This window comes from Carcharodon carcharias, chromosome 8 (assembly GCF_017639515.1).
Source record: "Carcharodon carcharias isolate sCarCar2 chromosome 8, sCarCar2.pri, whole genome shotgun sequence".
Lineage (NCBI taxonomy): Eukaryota > Metazoa > Chordata > Chondrichthyes > Lamniformes > Lamnidae > Carcharodon > Carcharodon carcharias.
The window spans coordinates 102,349,747-102,369,212 of record NC_054474.1 but is presented as its reverse complement, the minus strand read 5'-3'; the positions used below and the strand labels follow the sequence as shown (position 1 = coordinate 102,369,212).

Below are 19,466 nucleotides of genomic sequence, written 5' to 3'. Positions count from 1 at the left end.
GGGAACCCAACAAAAGGCACCCCCCCCCCCCCTTTAACTGGCCAGCAGCCCACAAGGTTAAACCTGCATGTTGAGCACTGTCCTCTCCTGCCGCTTGTTTAATCAGAGCTGAACGTAAGGGCCTCAATTGGGCCAAGGATGGGTGATGCATGCAATGCCTCCTTGCTGCTTGTAAAATCACAGTGGGGGCATAAGTAGCCCGCCACTAATGGCACAGCGCCCTAATTTATGTGCCTAACTCCCTACTTTCCCGTCCCTAGGTGGCTAGTAAAATTCAGTCCATTGAAACACTCTGGTGGGTGGAAGTGGAAGTGAAAATGGAAAAGCAAATCATTCACAGGAAGAGGTCTGCTTTTCTACCTGGCAGAAAAAGAAACACGAGTTCTTGGCAATATTGTGTGAACTTGTTAAAAAGATCTTAAACCTGGAAAGCTGTGTGAATAGCTCGGGTTAACAAAAGAGCTAGGGTTTTTTTTCCCAGAAGAGGACAAACTGTGAACTGAGGTCTTATTGGTTTGTCTGTTGAAAAGGAACTCTAAAAAGCTACACCATCAGGAATTTTGTGACATGAGGGAGAGAGCATTCATAGAAGTATGCCTTGCTCAGAGGTGAACAGATTTGTGAGCAAAGTTATAGCTCATGGAATGAAAGGGACAGTAGCAAAATTGGCTGAGTGACTAGAACCAGAGACCAGTGGTTAAATGGATGTTTTTCATGCTGGGGGGAGGTTTGTAGTGGAGTTCCCCAGGGGTCCGTGTTGGGACCTTTGCTCTTCCTGATATATATTAATGACCTAGACCTTATTGGTGCAATTTCAAAATTTGCTGATGAATGAAACTTAGAAGCATTGTGAACTGTGAGGAGGATAGTGTAGAACTTCAAAAGGACATTGACAAGTTGGTGGAATGGGTGGACAGGTGGAAGATAAAGTTCAGTGTGGAGAAATGTGAGATGTTTCATTTTGGTAGGAAGAACATGGAGAGACAATATAAAATAAAGGGTACAATTCTTAAGGGAGTGCAGGGCAGAGGGATCTGGGTGTATATATGCATAAGTCATTGAAGGTCGCAAGCCAGGTTGAGAGAGTGGTTCATAAAGCATACAGTATCCTAGGTTTTATGAGTAGGAAATAGAGTGCAAGAACAAGGAGATTTTGTTGAATTTTTATAAGTATTGCATCTAGTTCTGGGTGCTGCATTTTAGGAAGGATGTGAACACATTGGAGAGAGTGCAGAAAAGATTCACGAGAATGGTCCCTTTGATGGGGAACTTCAGCTATGAAAATAGAGTGGAGAAGTTAGGACTGTTTTCCTTGGAGGAGAGAAGGTTGAGAGGCGATTTGAAAGAGATATTCAACATAAGGGGTCTGGACAGAATAGATAGGGAGAAACTGTCTGCATTTGTGAAAGGATCAAGAACCAGAGGGTACAGATTTAAGATAATTGGCAAAAGAAGCAAAATCAATATGAGAAAGAACTTTTTCACGCAGTGAGTGGTTAGGGTTTGGGATGTGATTGTGGTGGAGGTAAGTTCAGTCGAAGCATTTAAAGGGGAATTAGAGTGTTATCTGCACAGGAAGTATGTGCAGTGTTAGTGGGAGATCGCAGGAAGGAGTATGGCACTGGAGAGCAGGTGCAGACAAGACGGGCCGAAGGGCCTCCTGCACTGTAACAATTCTATGAAAGTTATTGTCAGATATTACTCCTGCCTATCCTGTGTGAATAAAGAACAGTATACCATGGAACTGTGTAGCTACTTAATGCATGCATGCTGAAGGGAAATGCTTGTGGTTGTATAAGACATATCTTCTTGTATCTACTGTTTAAAGTGAACTTTACCTTTTGATTTGAAGTAGCATTTGCCTGTTAATTCATGTTTAACTTGCATTGGTTCTTATTTGTATAGTTATAAAAAGTGAAATCTTGTTCGTAATTTCTTCTTTTGAGGGCCATTCAGTACATTTGGTTCTTTTGGTTTATGGTTCCCCCACAGTGACCCTAACAATACAAAATAATGCTCCAAATACACTGCCCCATTAAACACTCCAGGATGGGTATGGCATAGGTTAGATATAGTGCAAACCTTCCTTTACACTGTCCCATTAAACACTGTCAGGGTGGTTTAAGCATGAGTTAGATAGAGAGTAAAGCTCCCAATACACAGCTCCATTAAATTCTCACAGGGCAGATGTAGCTTGGGTTAGATACAGGAAAAGCTCCCACTACAGAATAATAACAACATACCTTAGCCAAAGTTCAAAATAGCACTCCTACTGCACCAGTGACGCATTGTCCCATTTCCCACTGTGTTCCAGAAATAAAAGAAGCATGGTAAATAGCGCTTTATCTATTTTTTGCCTGCAACACAAACACTCCTAGCATCAGCAGGATCATAATTTGGGAAATTGACTCCAAGAAGCTAGTTTCTTATATCATTTAGCAGTAATTATATATTTTTTTAAATTGGGTATCGTAAAACTCTGTCATAAGTAAGGCTATTGATGAGCATTCCAGTCAACTGTTCAGTTCAGTCTTTCCTTCTTTGGTAACATACCCTTTGAGTGACAAAATTCCACCCTTCTCTTTTGTTCCTAACATCCTGAGCTAACCTTTATGTGCCCCCCTGTGGGCATGTTTCCCGTGGGGGTGGAGGGGGGGTGGAGGGGGGGGGGGGGGGGGGGGGGGGGGGGCACATAAAATTGGAGTGGCCGGCCATCCAATCTTGTTCCCGCTCAATCCAAGATCACCCTATAACATTTGGTGGGGGGCAAGGAGGGGGTGGGTTGGTGTGGGGGAGGGGGACGGGGGAGAGGGGAACAAGGATGGGCTCCGAAATTTGCAGCTCACCTAATATATTTAAATAACAATTAAGGATCAATTAGGCTTGTTATCAAGCCTATTGACCTTGATAATATGCTGCCCACACCATAAAGCATTTGGTGTGGGCAGCTGGGTGGCTGATTTTTCAAGTGCATTAAGGTCAGAAAGGAATGCAGGGGAGGTCGTCGCTCTTTCGGGGCTGCCCTTTCCTGATCATGAGGCAGCCACCCCTTAGGTTGAATCTCACTTCATTCCTACCCACTCCTTCCCTTAAACCCAGCCCTCCCTCTACCCCACTGACCCTCTTCCTAATGGACTCAAACCCTCCTGGGCCAAGACCTTGGGGTCCTGTCTTCACCAGCAGTCCTGGTAGCGGCCACTGACGCCTCACTGGCGCTGCCGGGACTAATGGATTTGCCAGCCCATTGGTTTGGCCGGCAGCTCTTGCCTCCCTGCCAACGTGGTTTCTTGGGGTGGGGAGGCATTCTGTCTGCACCCTCACTGTATTATTCAACTCCTTGTTTTTAACTTGTCTCTTGACATTTGAATCTTTCACCACACTTGAATGCTTTGCTTGAAACTGTTAATAAAGAATCATATAAATGAGGGATGGGCTTTGTCCTATCTGGTTCATCCTTCCAAACACTTACCCCTGACCCAAACCTCTTAACTGCCTTTTGAATGATTTGATCTTTGGCTCCATTATTCTACCTGAAATGTTCTCATCATGTTGGAAACAACATTTCTTCACTTTAAAATAAATCCCAGCTTGCTACACCTTTTTCCTCACTTGAGTAAATTTCTGAATTATCTTTGGGCCTCCTCAACGTAATAAGAGCCTTCAAATGATGGGTTGTTTACTGTTAGTTTAATTAGTCTCACCAGTGTTTCAATACAGTTTTCAAGGAGTGGTAGGGAATGTGTAGGGTTATGTTCAAAGAGCAGGTGAGAGAACTAATTGGCTGGGCCTTTCAAAGGACCAGTAGGCAAGATGGACTAAATAGCTTTCTGTGCCATAATAATTCTACCATGGGACAATACTTCACTCCCCATGGTCCCTTCCAATCTAGTAATGCTTGCTGCACTTACAGGGTCTTGGGAAAGAATGAGCTAACTGATTTTTTTTATTAACAGTTAAGTTAAGGAACATCAGTAGAGAGACAGGTAGCCCAACACATTGGAGTACGGGCACTTTAATTCCCCTGTCATTATAAATGAAATTCCATGCCATTGTAAAACAACATGCAGAAAGGCAACAAAAATGAACTCTTAAGCCTGGAAAACCAGATGATCTGCTAGCTCTAGAGAGACACATATTGCTCAAAGCACTGTCATAAGGTGCATCCTGTTAATTATTTAAAATGGAGGTCTATGGATGCCATATGCCATGGAGCAGTGGAGAGTGTCTGTCATTCCCCACAGTTGAGCTCCTCAATCTATGTTATGTGGAAGCTATCAGGGAAGGAGGGAGAGGAAATCCTAGCTTGCAACCAATTACACTATAGCACAGGGCAGCTTTCTGGGAGTAGATCACCTGGCTTTGTCTTTGCTGGGAGACCAAAGAGGAAGATGAGTGGTCCTAGTAACAGCAGTGGTAAAGAACTGTTTAAAAATGTTTTTACTAGCGCTATAAATTGTTAAGTAATTAATGCCAGGTACTTCACTAGCATTCACCATTCAACTATCAGTAGCAGGCAATCCTTTCAATTAATACCTCTAATAATGTAATCAAAACTGGCACTGGGAAAAAAATCCCCTAAATTAAGTGTAACTATGGCTGGGGAAAACAATCAAAAAGATACTTGTTTTAATTGTTGATTAGGTAATTCTTTTTAACAGAATATATGTACTTTGTGGCTAATCTCCTAATCTTTCAAAGTCTCCCCACCTGTCTATAAGGCACAAGTCATGAATATGATGGAATACTCGCTACTCACATCTGGATGGATGCAACCATATTAACATTCAAGAAGCTTAACACTATCCAGAGCAGAGCAGTTCCCTGTCTGGTATGTCTGTCATCAGACTCGATGCCTGTGCCTCATCACCAGTGTCCTATACCTGCAGTGTGTGTGTGATGTACATGATGTGCTGCAGCAACTGACCAGGCTTACTTTGAGAACATCTCCTTAACCATCAAGAAGGATGAAAGTAATCATGTGGAAACATCATCACCTCCAAGTCGACACGATACTGATTTCGACGAACATCATCGTTTCTCCTTTGTCATTGGGTCAAAATTCTGCAATCCCTTAACGCTAGCATCAGCACACTACTGCTACATTGACTGCAACACTTCAAGGAAGATGCCCACATACCTTCTCAGGGTAACTAGGGACAAGCAATATTTGACTTGCCAGTGATATGCCATCCTGCAAATAAAGAAGTAAACAGTTTAGTAATATCATAAATTAACATTATTGGTTAATTATGGATACACTTTTGTTTCCTTGACTTCTGATTGGACAAATTGCTAATCTAGGTGCAAATTCTATTTTTTTGTTAATTTGTTTATAAGATGTGAGCAGTGCTGGAAAGCCAGAATTTATTGCCCATGAGAAGGTGGTGGTGAACTGCCTTCTTGAGCCGTTGCAGTCCATGTGGTGTAGAGTACACCCACAGAGCTGTTAGGGAGGAGTTCCAGAATTTTGACCCAGTGACAGTGAAGGAACAGCAATATGGTTCAAAGTCAGGATGATGTGTAACTTGGAGGGGAACTTGCAAGTGTTGATATTACCCTGTGTCTGCTGTCCTTGTCTTTCTAGGTGATAGAGGTCACAGGTTTGGAAGGTGCTGTGAAAGGAGTCTTGGTGAATTGCTGAAGTTCATCTTGTATCTGCTGCCACTGGACGCTTGTGCTGGCATGTGGAATAATAAGGAAGGCCAGCATGGATTTATTAAAATGTCACGATTCACTAGGGATAGTGCACTGTAATATCAAGCCCCACTGTTCCCCTAGCCGTGACAAATGTGAAAAATTTGACCAAACCAACTGATTGCCTCAATTCTACCTAACTGTTTAATTTAGATTAACAGAATACGAGCACCAGGTTTGTAAACTTAATAAGTAAATAACTGTTTATTAAACAAGTTGACTTTAACTAGTGGCAAAAGAAAGAAATATGAACTGCTAACTTCTAACTCTATAACTTAAACTCTACCCCTTCTTAAACCCCTATACACAAACATACACAGACACACATACACATAAGACACAAAAAACACGAATTTTAAGGGTGAGCTAACACAGTTCAATAGCACCAATCTGGTGTACAGGATTAGATGGGTTGATTTTGATTGATATCTTCCAAATTCCTTGCAATTTGTTGTTGATGACATGAGGTGGTCTCCCAGCACATTCAGTATTTAGTTCACTGGTTGAGAACTTGCTTTTCAATGTCTCTAGTGGTGATTTTCCCCCTTTTCCTCTTGACAGGGGTTTTCAGAGAAAGCAGGTTACAGGGATGTGAGGAATAGCAAGCTCGCTATTATGGCAGAATTACTGGAATCTTACAAACACAAGAGAGAGAGGTTTTAGGTCTTCCCTCTTTACATGCTAGGAGCTATACTCCCTGCACTGTTACCACATAAAAACCCGGGTCACCTGGTCAGGAGCCAATTAAAATGCTGTCTTCAGGCAGTTGTCCTTAGTCCAGGGCTCCTTTCCGGCACCATCCTGTTCTTTTATGGCACATTCTGTTCCTGGATAGCAACATTGTAGATATTCCTCATCCTATTTCAGTGAACATATCTTTCAACTGCAGTCATAGTAGTTTTTAAAGCCCACAGTCCAAGAAAAATAAAAATTCTTTACAAAAACCAAATCATGTTTAACCAATCTGAGTTTTTAGAAAAGGTAGTAGAAAAGTTTATTTTTTCTTCTATCTTCCACGAGATGTGGATGTTGCTGACAAGGCCAACATTCCTTGCCCTTCCCTAATAGCCCTTGAACTGAGTGTCTGGCTTGTCCATTTCTGTGGGAAGTTAAGAGTCAACTGCATTGCTGTGGGTCTGGAGTCACCTGTAGGATGGGGGGGGGGTGGCGGTGGTGGGGGCAAGGTGGTTTGCGGGGAGGGGTAGGAGATGGGGTTGTGTGGTATATGTGCACAAATTGTTGAAAGTGGCAGGCGGGTTGAGAGCATGGTTAATAAAGCATGTGGGTTCCTGGGCTTTATAAATAGGGCATAGAGTACAAAAGCAAGGCAGTTATGATGAACCTTTATAAAACTCTGGTTTGGCTTGAACTGGAATATTGTGTCCAAATCTGGGCACTTTTGAAAGGATGTGAAGGCATTACAGAGAGTGCAGAAAAGATCTATGAGAATGGTTCCAGAAACAAGGGACTTAAGTTCTGTAGATAGATTGCTCACTAGATGCTGCTTGATAGGATTGTCGAGAACACCTTCCATCATTTTGCTGAAGATGATTTAGAGTAGACTGATGGGACAGTAATTGGCCAGATTGGATTTGTCCTTTTTGTGGACAGGACATGCCCAAACAATTTTCCACATTTTTGGGTGGATGCCAGTGTTGAAGCTGTACTGGAACAGTTTGGCTAGGGGCACGACTAATTCTGTAGCACTATAGCCAAGATGTTGTCTGGGCCCATAGCGTTTACAGTATCCGTTGCCTTCAGCCATTTGTTGCTATCACATAGAGTAAATTGAATTGGCTGAAGTCTGGCAGTTGTGATGCTGGAGACCTCAGAAGCAGGTCAAGATGGCTCATCCACTTGCCACTCCTGGCTGAAGATGATCGTAAACGCTCCTGCTTTGTCTTTTGCACTGACATGCTGGGCTCCCTCATTCTTGAAGGTGGGGAGCTGCCTCCTCTAGTTAGCTATTTAATTGTTTCCCACCATTCATAACAGGGTTGTGGCAGGATTTGCAGAGCTTTGATCTGAGCTGTCTGTTGTGGAATAACTTTGCTCTGTCTATAGCATGCTGCATCTGCTGTTTGGCATGCATGTAGTCCTGGTTGCCATCTGTTACAATCCAACTAAGGACCAATAACTTTTTTATATAAAGTAGACAAAGTTTGAAATCCCAGGAACTTATTAAGAGGATAAAGCCACAAGATTCCATGGCTTTTAAACAAACAAAATAAACTTTACTATCCAAAGTCAGAAAAGTAAAACAATTTACAATAACTATCTTATAATCTGACACTCAGAATTAACATGAGGTGCATATGAATTGACAGGCAAACTGTGGTTGAACACACTATACTGCACAATAAATGGCAACTAAAACAGATCCCATAGATTTCTCAGCAACCTACCTCACGTCAGTGTCCACTGTGCATTACACAACCTCATTAAAACTCTGTCTCTCACAATGGATTTCAAGTCTTCACTTTCAAAGACCCAGCCTCTGAATTCCCTCCCCAAAGTTGTTCCAACTCAGACTGTCTCAACAACTGCAACTGCTCCTCTCCTGATGGTTTAATTTCCTCCTAAGACTACAGTCCCCTTGTTTCCAACCAACTGACAGGCATAACTCTAGCTCTTCAGCTATGCCAAGCAGAACATCATTGCTCCAAAGGGTTACCTTTCCCACAGCACAGTCATTAACCTTCCACTACCTTTTCAGCTCTCCAGTGCTTCTCTCGAGCTCTCACTACAGGCATTGCCTGGCAGCTGCTTGGTGTCATGTTTGTGATCATACATGTTTATAGGAGATTTAGACTAGTCAGGTCACAGAGCTTTAGCCATTTTTTTTAATGTTCATTCATGAGACATGGGTGTTGCTATCTAGGCCAGCATTCATTGCCTATCCCTAATTGCCCTTGAGAAAGTGATGATGAGCTGCCTTATTGAACTGTTGCAATCCATGTGGTGCAGTTACAACCACAGTGTTGTTAGGGAGGCAGTTCCGGGATTTTGACCTTTATTTGTATCCTTGACATTGGCATTACATATGCTATCTTGAAGAAGCTGGTGAAGATTGATGCAGTACGATTCATGCTTCGGAATCATACCGTAAGTACCTTTTATTTGTCAGAGAACAGTTGTTTCCTTAAAAATGTTTCTCCAGCTAATTACTGTATATCCGCCTTGAATGCCACAGCTGTTATTTTGTCATGAAAGTTGAGCTATCATAAATTCTTCTCTCACATTTATTAAGAAATGACCAGAGGTGCAAAATTGAAACCAGGCAAATTATTTGCTCCTTTCATTTCTATGAAATTTGAGTTCAGCTGTCACATTTTGAAAGCTAGCTATTTAATCCAGCTCCTCGAAAGGGCCAGTTTATTAAGGTGCTGCCATATAGACCAGATACTCAGGGTTCAGCCTTGAATTGTACCAAACTGTATGGCCAATTCAAGAGATGGGCTTCTGCATCCCTTAGTTTAGGGAGCAAACAAAATCAACCTGGGTTTCAGCTTCCTAATGACCCTTGAAAAGGCTTATGTTCAATTGTCAGCTGAGAACAGGACCAGGCTTAACTCTAATGCCTTCCACAGTCGAATAACCTGCTTGACATTCAATGTCTGGGCTCTCACAGAATTGTGAGACATGAGAGAGCTGCAGGAGCAAATGCCTTCAGGAGATAAGGTGTGAAAATTGAAGCCTATTCTTCCAGTGTTGAACTGACAGTATATAGTGATTAATTGCTTGTTCCTATGCTTCTATTTTGGATGACCAGTGTGAACACTTCCCTTTCCTGGGCATCAGTGAACACTTCCACCTTGGTGATGCTGTCCTGAGATGCCACACGACCTTCTATACTGCACTGACTCGCCTGTTTCTCGTAGACTTGGGTAAGATGGAAAAGTTCAGCTGTCACATTTGGAAAGCTAACTATTTATCACAGCAGCTTGCCTCAGGCTTATACATGAAAAGGGTTATTGTTAAAGACTTTTTCTGGGAGATTTTTTTTCTTTTTATTAACCCGCCCCCTTCGATTCTTTTTAAAATTAAATTTACAAGTATATTGATGAAAATAATATCGTCCTAAAAAATAATGTTTCAATTCCTTTTTGTTTAGAACATATTAAATTGCGGATTTTATAATTAAATAAACTGGATATCTCTAAATTCTGAGCAGCTCATACCATCACTTGTCAATCATTCGCATTGTGCATTGGACCATCATGTAACATTTCATAGATTGCAGGGAAAATATTGATCAGATTTTTTCATAAATGCTTAACAATATTTTGGCCTCCTAGCTAGTCCCCCTCCTCCTAAAGCCAGTCACTCTACTCTCTAACAATCTATATGTTTTAACAGCTGAACAGTACCTCATCAAAATAAAAACAAAAAAACTGCGGATGCTGGAAATCCAAAACAAAAACAAAAACAGAATTACTTGGAAAAACTCAGCAGGTCTGGCAGCATCGGCGGAGAAGAAAAAAGTGGCCCTTCTTCATAGGTGACTCTCAACAGTGGGCGTTGGTCAGCTGTTCAACTGAAGAGGCCATTGCTACCAATCCCAAACAATGTTGTCACGTGATTTTCATAGGGGAGGAACCATGTCTTATATTTCCTTCCGCTAGCCCAGTGGCACTAAAACTGACATAGTGGCATAACTACTACTCTGGCTCAGTTTAGACTGCTCAACACAGACAGCAGTGGATCCTGTTACTTTCTGATTTGTTTGGAGAGGAAGTGATCCAGTCATGGATAGCATAGGTTTGGAATCAAAAGGATTCGGCCTCAGAGAGCATAGCATGGGAAAAGAAAGGGATCCAGTCACATTTAGCATAATGTGTGGAGAGAAAGGGATCCAGTGAAGTCTCATGGCATCAGATCAAACACGGACAAGGAAACCTGCTGATTACCACGTACCACTCTCCCTCAGCTGATGAATCAATGCTCCTCCATGTTGAACGCCACTTGCAGGGAGCATTGAGGGTGGGGGATTTCAATGTCCATCATCAAGAGTGGCTTGGCAGCACCACTACTGACTGATCTGGCTGAGTCCTAAAGGACATATCTTCAAGACTGGGTCTGCGGCAGGTGGTAAGGGAACCAACAAGAGGGAAGAACATACTTGACCTCATCCATACCAACCTGCCTGCCGCAGATGTATCTGTCCATGACAGTATCGGGAGGAGCGACCACCGCACAGTCATTGTGGAGACGAAGTCCTACCTTCACATTAAGGATACCCTCCATCGTGTTGTGTGGCACTACCACCGTGCTAAATGGGATAGATTTCAAACAGATCTAGCAACTCAAGGCTGTGCATCCATGAGGAGCTGTGGGCCATCAGCAGAATTGTACTCGAACAAAATCTATAACCTCATGGCTCAGCATATCCCCTACTCTACCATTAACATCAAGCCAGGGGATCAACCCTGGTTCAATGAAGAGTGCAGGAGGGCATGCCAGGAGCAGCATCAGGCAACCTAAAAATGAGATGTGAACTTGGTGAAACTAACACAGGACTACTTGCATGCCGAACAGCATAAACTGCAAGTGATACATAGAGCTAAGCGGTCCCACAACCAATGGATCAGACCTAAGTTCTGCAGTCCTGCCATATCCAGTCATGAATGGTGGTGGACGATTAAACAACTCACTGGAGGAGGAGGCTGTACAAAATAACCCATCCTCAATAATGGGGGAGCCCAGTACATCAATGCAAGAAATAAGGCTGAAGCAATGGATACAAACTTCAGCCAGAAGTGCCGAGTGGATGATCCAACTCAATCTCTTCCAGAGGTCCTCAGCATTACAGATGCCAGTCTTCAGACAATGCAATTCACTCCACGTGATATGAAGAAATGGCTGAAGGCACTGGATAGTGCAAAGGCTATGGGCCCTGACAATATTCCAGCAATTGTACTAAAGAATTGTGCTCCAGAACTTGCCGCGTCCCTAGCCAAGCTGTTCCAGTACAGCTGTAACACTGGCATCTACTCAGCTATGTGGAAAATTGCCCAGGTATGCTATGTACACAAAAAGTAAGACAAATTCAACCTGGCCAATTAGCGCCCCATCAGTCTACTCTTGATCATCAGTAAATTAATGGAAGAGCTCATCAACAGTGCTATCAAGCGGCACTTGCTTAGCAATAATCTGCTCACTGACACCCAGTTTAGATTCCACCAGGGCTACTCAGCTCCTGACCTCATTAAAATATAGACAAAAGAGCTGAACTCCCGAGGTGAGTTCAGAGTGACTGCCCTTGGCATCAAGGCCACATTTGACTGAGTGTGGCATCAAGTAACCCGAGCAAAACTGGAGTCAATGGGAATCAGGGGAAAAACTCTCCATTGGTTGAGTCATACCGAGCACAACGGAAGAAGATTGTAGTTGTTGGAGGTCACTCATCTCAGCTCCAGGACATCACTGCAGGAGTTCCTCAGGGAAGTGTCCTTGGCCCAACGACCTTCAGCTCCTTCATCAATGACCTTCCTTCCATCATAAGGTCAGAAATGGGGATGCTCGCTGGTGATTGCACAATGTTCAGCATCATTCACGACTCCTCAGAAACTGAAGCAGTCCATGTCCAAATGCAGCAAGACCTGGACGATATCCAGGCTTGGGCTGACAAGTGCAGGCAATGACCTTCTCCAAGAAGAGAGAATCTAACCATCGCCCCTCGACGTTCATTGGCATTACCATGGCTGAATCACCCACTATCAACCTCCTGGGGATTATCATTGACCAGAAATGGAACTTGAGTAGCCATATAAACAATGTGGCTACAAGAGCAGGTCAGGGGCTAGGAATCATGCACAAGGTACTCACCTCCTGACTCCCCAAAGCCTGTCCACCATCTACAAGGCACAAGTCAGGAGTGTGATGGAATGCTCCACACTTGCTTGGATGAAGTGCAGCTCCAGCAACACTCAAGAAGCTTGACACCGTCCAGGACAAAGCAGCCCGCTTTATTGGCACCACATTCACAAACATTCACTCCATCCACCACCGATGCACAGCAGCAGCAGTGTGTACTATCTACATGATGCACTGCAGGAATTCACAAAGGCTTCTTAGACAGCACCTTCCAAACCCACGACCACTACCATCTAGGAGGACAAAGGCAGCAAACACATGGGAACACCATCATGTGGAAGTTCCCCTCCAAGTCACTCACCATCCTGACTTGGAAATATATCACCATTCATTCACTGTTGCTGGGTCGAAATCCTGAAACTCCCTTGCTGACAGCATTATGGGTGTACCTACACCACATATTCTGCAGCGGTTTAAGAAGGCAGCTCACCTTCTCAAGGGCAACAATGGGATGGACAATAAATGCTGGCCCAGCCAGCGAAGCCCACATCCTGTGAATGAATAAAAAAAATTGTGTTTAATTGTGTTCAAGTGGTGGGCATTAATGCTTCTAAAAATAGGAACAGACTGATGCTGTGGTAGCTAGGTTATGAGGTGCATGTTTATAATGTATATCTTGGTAAAGAAAGCTTATAAAAGTATGTAAATATTGATTCCAGTTCTATCCTCCTCCAGCTGGCTCTCCAGAATGGATCGCCAGTAACATCGTGCAGAATTTGGAGAGAATGGGACCTGGTCACCGAAAGCATAGAGTGTGGGGTGAAAGGGGATCCAGTCACAGCACAGGATGTGGGGAGAAAGGGATCCAGACATGGATCGCCTAGGGGGAGCCTAGAAAGCGATTGATTCACTCATGGACTGCATAGCATGTGGAATGAAAGGAACCAATCATTGACATTGGAGGTTGTGAAATGATATGGATCTCATCGTGGATAGAATAGGGCATGGAACAAGAGGGATTCCGTCACAGATAGCATGGATTGTGGAATGAAATCGTATCCAGACATAGATAACTAAAGTATGGAGAGAAGTGGATCCAATGATGGATTGCAAAAGTATGACGAGGGCAAGATTCATTGATGGATAGCAGAGCTGCTGAGAGGAGGAGGTCAGGCAATACAAGTGTACAGTGAGTTTACAGGATCAGTGATCTCACTCCCTGGAAATACTGCAAAATATAGGCTGAATGGCCTATGTATCTGTTTCTGTGCAGTATATCCAATATAATTCTATGTAAAAAAAAAAATTAGGTTAAAAACTTTTGATTCCAGGGAGTGATAAAATGAAAAAAAACAAATGCTAGAAATATGAATTAAACGTTGGAAATGCACTGCAGATCTGTCAGATGACTGGTCTCTAGGCGAAATGATAGTTTTCCGTTTTATGTACGTTTTCAATACTTGTGCTTTAATAAGTAGCAGATATTTATTTCTAGATCTTTGAAATGCTCTAATCAACTATTTGTTTCTGTCGCAATAAGCAAAGTGAAAAATTAGCACAAAAAATAAAATTATTTCTAATACATTCTAGAGAAAAGCAAATTCCCCGGAATTGGGTTTAAGATGATAATCCAATCCCCCGATTCTGTTGCATTTGTAATTGGCATTATCAGAAGTGCTGTAATGAATTACTTCCTTCGAACTCATTGTCTGCTATCTGTTATCTCTTTCTTAGTGTGCACTGTATACCATCATTCATTCTTTGTAATCTTTAGCACAAGATTGCACTAGTGGTACACCAAGCATTATTTGAGCACAGGGACAGGAATAGGCACTCAGACACTCAAGCCTGTTCTGCCATTCAGTGAGATTATGGCTGATTTTTATCTTTATCCATTGGGCTTATCTCCATATCCTTTTATACCAGTCGTGTCCAACCTGTCTCTGTGTGGCCCCCGGATCATTTGTTGAAAGAGCCAGTAGGACGGTTGAGTGAGTTTGAAGCTGGTGCTCCAATCACAGCCCGCTTCTCTCTTGTGCCTGCTGCTGAGAGGTTTAATAGTGAGCCTATCAGCAGCAAACATGGGAGAGGAACAGGCTGTGATTGAAGGAACAGTGAACACTGGCAACTCTGGAGCGAGCGGGATGTCCGCTCGTCACGCTTTCCCCTTCAGCTTGCAATGCTTTAGCCTGGCTCCGCCCATTTAACTCCGGTTCCTCTCCCCGCGTTCCACCAGTTCCTCCCTGCACTACCACAGCTTTCCCCGCATTTCCCCGTTCCTCCCCGCGCTACCCCAGTTTTCCCCACGTTCCCCCGGTTCCCCCTTGCGCTCCCCTGGTCCCACCCGTGCTTCCCCGGTTCCTCCCCACATTACCCAAGTTCCTCCCCTCACTCCCCTCGGTTCCTCCTAATGGTCAACACTGGCTCTCAGCGCTTCCCTGGGTGGGCACCATGTTTGGACACAGTAGGCCTCAGGCCTCCCTTCTGCTCTCAGTGCACCTCTCCTGCTCGCACAGCTGATTTGCTGAGTGAAAGTAAGTGATGGAGGGTGGGTGGATCAGAGTGAAGGTTGGGTGAGGGTGGCTCAGAGTGAGGATGGGTAACTGTGGGTAGTCTAGAGGGTAGGTGGGTCAGTGAGTGAGGGTGAGTGGGACAGTGAGTGAGGGTGGGTGAGTGAGGTTGGGTGGATGTGTGAGCGAGCATGAGTGTGTCAGAGAGAAAGAGAGGAGGATGAGTGTGTGTCTGAGAGAGAGTGTGTGTGTCTGAGAGAGAGAGACGGAGGTGTTTGTGTGTCTGAGAGAGAGAGAGAGGGGCTGTGTGCATCTGAGAAAGAGAGAGAGGATGTGAGTGTGTGTGTCTGAGAAATAGATGGTGTGAGTGCATGTGCCTGAGAGAGAGAGTGTGTATGTGTGTCAGAGAGAGAGGATGAGTGTGTGTGTGTGAGAAAGAGAGAGTGTGTGTGAGAGAGAAAGAGAGAGCGTGTGTGTGAGAAAGAGAGAGCGTGTGTGTGAGAGAAAGAGAGCGTGTGTGTGTGAGAGAAAGAGAGAGCGTGTGTGTGTGAGAGAAAGAGAGAGGCGTGTGTGTGTGAGAGAAAGAGAGAGGCGTGTGTGTGAGAAAGAGAAAGCGTGTGTGAGAGAAAGAGAAAGCGTGTATGTGTGAGAGAAAGAGAGCGTGTGTGTGAGAGAAAGAGAGAGTGTGTGTGTGAGAGAGAGCGTGTGTGTGAGAGAGAGCGTGTGTGTGTGAGAGAGATAGCGTGTGTGTGAGAGAGAGCATGTGCATGAGAGAGAAAGCGTGTGTGTGAGAAAGAGAGATGTGTGTGTGAGAAAGAGAGCGTGTGTGTGTGAGAAAGAGCGTGTGTGTGTGAGAAAGAGCGTGTGTGTGTGAGAAAGAGCGTGTGTGTGTGAGAAAGAGAGAGTGTGTGTGTGAGAAAGAGAGAGTGTGTGTGAGAGAGAGTGTGTGTTTATGTGAGGAAGAGAGAGAGCGTGTGTGTATGTGAGAAAGAGAGAGAGCATGTGTGTATGTGAGAAAGAGAGAGAGCGTGTGTGTGAGAAAGAGAGAGAGCTTGTGTGTGTGAGAAAGAGAGAGCGTGTGTGTAAGAAAGAGAGAGAGCGTGTGTGAGAAAGAGAGTGCGTGTGTGTGAGAAAGAGAGAGAGCGTGTGTGTGAGAAAGAGAGAGAGCGTGTGTGTGAGAAAGAGAGAGAGCATGTGTGTGAGAAAGAGAGAGAGCGTGTGTGTGTGAGAAAGAGAGAGAGCGTTTGTGTGCGAGAAAGGAGAGTGAGCGTGTGCGAGGAGAGAGCACGCGTGCGTGTGAGAAAGAGAGAACGCGTGCGTGTGTGAGAAAGAGAGAACGCGCGCGTGTGTGAGACAGAGCGCGCGCGTGTGAGACAGAGAGCGCGTGTGAGAGACAGAGCGCGCGCGTGTGTGAGAAAGAGAGCACGTGTGTGTGAGAAAGAGCGCGCACGTGTGTGTGAGAAAGAGCGCGCACGTGTGTGAGAAAGAATGCACGTGTGTGAGAAAGAGCACGCGCGTGTGTGTGAGAAAGAGCGCATGTGTGTGAGAAAGAGGAGCGCATGTGTGTGTGAGAAAGAGAGACAGCGCACGTGTGTGTGCAAGAGAGAGAGAGCGCGCGTGTGTGTGCGACAGCGCTCGTGTGCGAGAGACAGTGCACGTGTGTGTGCAAGAGAGAGAGAGAGCGCGCGCGTGTTTGTGCGAGAGAAATAGGGAGCGCACGTGTGTGTGTGAGAGGGAGAGAGCACATGTGTGTGTGTGCGAGAGAGAGAGCACGCGTGTGTGTGCAAGAGAGCACGTGTGTGTGTGCGAGAGAGAGAGAGCGCGTGTGTGTGCGAGGGAGAGAGAACGCGTGTGTCTATGTGAAAGAGAGAAAGAGTGTGTTTGTGTGTGTGTATGTGCAGGAGAGAGGGAGTGAGCGTGTGTGTGTGTGTGTGAGAAAGAGTGAGAGTGTCTATGGGCGAGAGGGTGAGTGTGTCTATGTGAGACAGAGTGAGAGAGGGTGAGTGAGGGTGTGTATGAGAGAGAAAGGGTGAGTATGTGTGTGTGTATGCGAGAGAGAGAGGATGTGTGCATGTGTAAGAGAGAAAGAGGGAAGGGGAGTGTGTCTGGCTCACCCCCAGTCTTAGTGTTTTCATTCACCCTCACCCCCACACTCCAACACGCACTGTCACCCATTCTCACAATGGTGAGGATGAGTAAATGAACACCTGAGACTGGGTGTGAGCTGGTCACACACACACTCTCACCCTTTCACACTCGAATGGTCGTCTTAATTTTTTTTAAAGGAGTAAGAAATAATCAATTTATTGTTGTAATTTTTTTTTGCTCAGCAATTTGTTTCTTTTCATACATCAGCTTTTTAAAAAAATCATGTTTAATGTCAAACCTTAACTTTCTGAAATTTGCTCATCAGCCCCCCCGAGTGTGAGAAAAGTTGAAATGTGCCCCGCCTCATGCAAGAAGGTTGGACAAGCCTGTCTTATACCTTTGTCATGAAGATGTGCTTTTTGCCAGATATTGGTTTTTAATCCACCAGCTGGAAACCTGAATTGCACTTTTGAAAACAGACTTTTTAAAAACACAAAGACTAAAGTGACTTGACATCATAGTCCAAGATGGCTAACCACAGTTTGCATTACTACATGTTCCAAATTCCAATTCGTTGGAGTGGAGTCAGTCTGTCTGAAAAACCCATCAAAGACACTGACTAAAAGGAACTGTAAAGGACTCACATCTCCTATATCATCAGCAAGGCATCTGTGGCAATCACCTGATGTATTCAACTGTTAGCCATTCAGACTTATTATTTGGACAATGGAACCCTGGCTAAGTCAGCTTCCAGACATGAGCTAATCAAGTCACCGCTGAAGTACATGGACAATGTATTTTTTTCAAGTCCCCAGCAGTTGGAGAAGGAGGGTCATATGACAAGTCAACCTTTTGTATGTTTTAAACACATGTTTTCTCAGCAGAACTGAGAACAAGTAGCTTAAGGAGAAGACCTAAATGGAGGCCTCTTCTGCCTTCTTTTTTCTCCAGCTCACCTGGTAAATTTTGAGCCCTATTCGCTGACTGTGATCATCCAGGGATACCCTACTGCAGACAGGGATTTCTTAAGAGAATCCAGCCCAGCACTAACATCTCCCAAAGAACAGCCAACTCAATTGTCTACATCTTTACATCGGAAGCATTGAGACCTTCGAAGCCAGCTGAGTAACCAAACTATAGACTGTATCCTCTTCCACTTTGTTATGGACTTTAATTTGGCCAACCTATCCTTCCCTACTCAGTAATCTGTATTTGTGTGCATATGAACTTCAAGTGTATGGGAGAGGGACTAAAAAAGGTGGGAGTGTAGCATTATTGGTTAAAGAATCAATTACAGCGGTGAGGATGGATGATATACTAAATGACTCATCAAATGAGGCCATATGGGTTGAGCTTAGAAATAAAAAAGGGGCAGCCGCACTACCAGGAGTATACTATAGACCCCCAAATAATGGAAGGGAGATAGAAGAGCAAATATGTAGGCAAATCTCTGAGTGCAAAAACAATACGGCAGTAATAGTTGGGGACTTACACTACCCTAATATCAACTGGGATATGAACAGTGTAAAGGGCACAAAATTCTTAAACTGCATTCAAGAGAACTTTTTTAGCCAACACATAACAAGCCCAAGGAGAGAGAGCACAATTCTAGATTTAGTCTGAGGAAATGAAGCTGGGCAAGTGGATGAAAAAGCAGTGGGTGACCATTTTAGAGATAGTGACCATAATACAGTTAGATTTAGTATAATTATGGAAAAAGATAGAAGAGGAGCATAAGTTCTAAATTGGGGAAATACAAATTTTACGAAGCTGAGAGGTGATCTGGCGAAAGCTGGTTGGTTACAGCTACTTGAAGGGAAATCAGTGAGAGGCACTCAAAAGTGAGATTCTGCAGGTACAGTGTAGACATGTTCCCACAAAAAAGGGTGGTACTGCCAAATCTAGAGCCCCCAGTGATCTAGAAGCATACAGGACAAGATAAAGCAGAAAAAGAGAGCTTATGACAGCCACAAAAAAATAAATATGTTAGAAGTATAGAAAATACAGGGGTGAAGTAAAAAATGAAATCAGAAAATCAAAGAGGATATGCAAAAATATTGGCAGGTAAAATCGAAGAAAACCCTCAGATGTTTTATCAGTACATTAAGAGCAATAGGATAACTAAGGAACGAGTAGGCCCTATCAGGGTGTACAAGATGGCTTATACTTTGATGAAGAAGATGTGGGCAGGGTTCTTAATGAGTAAAAAAAAACAAAAAAACTGCGGATGCTGGAAATCCAAAACAAAAACAGAATTACCTGGAAAAACTCAGCAGGTCTGGCAGCATCGGCGGAGAAGAAAAGAGTTGACGTTTCGAGTCCTCATGACCCTTCGACAGAACTTGAATGTAGCATCAT

At 44.0% G+C, this 19,466-nt stretch overlaps 1 protein-coding gene across 1 annotated transcript in view; it reads left to right on the top strand.

Moving 5' to 3' along the window:
* The window catches only part of LOC121281476 (ran-binding protein 17-like), a gene marked incomplete at its 5' end in the record, with an annotated part of 1,080,904 nt that overhangs the window by 545,171 nt on the left and 516,267 nt on the right, over positions 1-19,466 (top strand). Inside the window, 2 exons of the mRNA XM_041194421.1 lie at positions 8,736-8,799; positions 9,467-9,581. Coding sequence (XP_041050355.1) covers positions 8,736-8,799; positions 9,467-9,581 — 179 coding nt within the window. The remainder of the gene's footprint in view (positions 1-8,735; positions 8,800-9,466; positions 9,582-19,466) is intronic.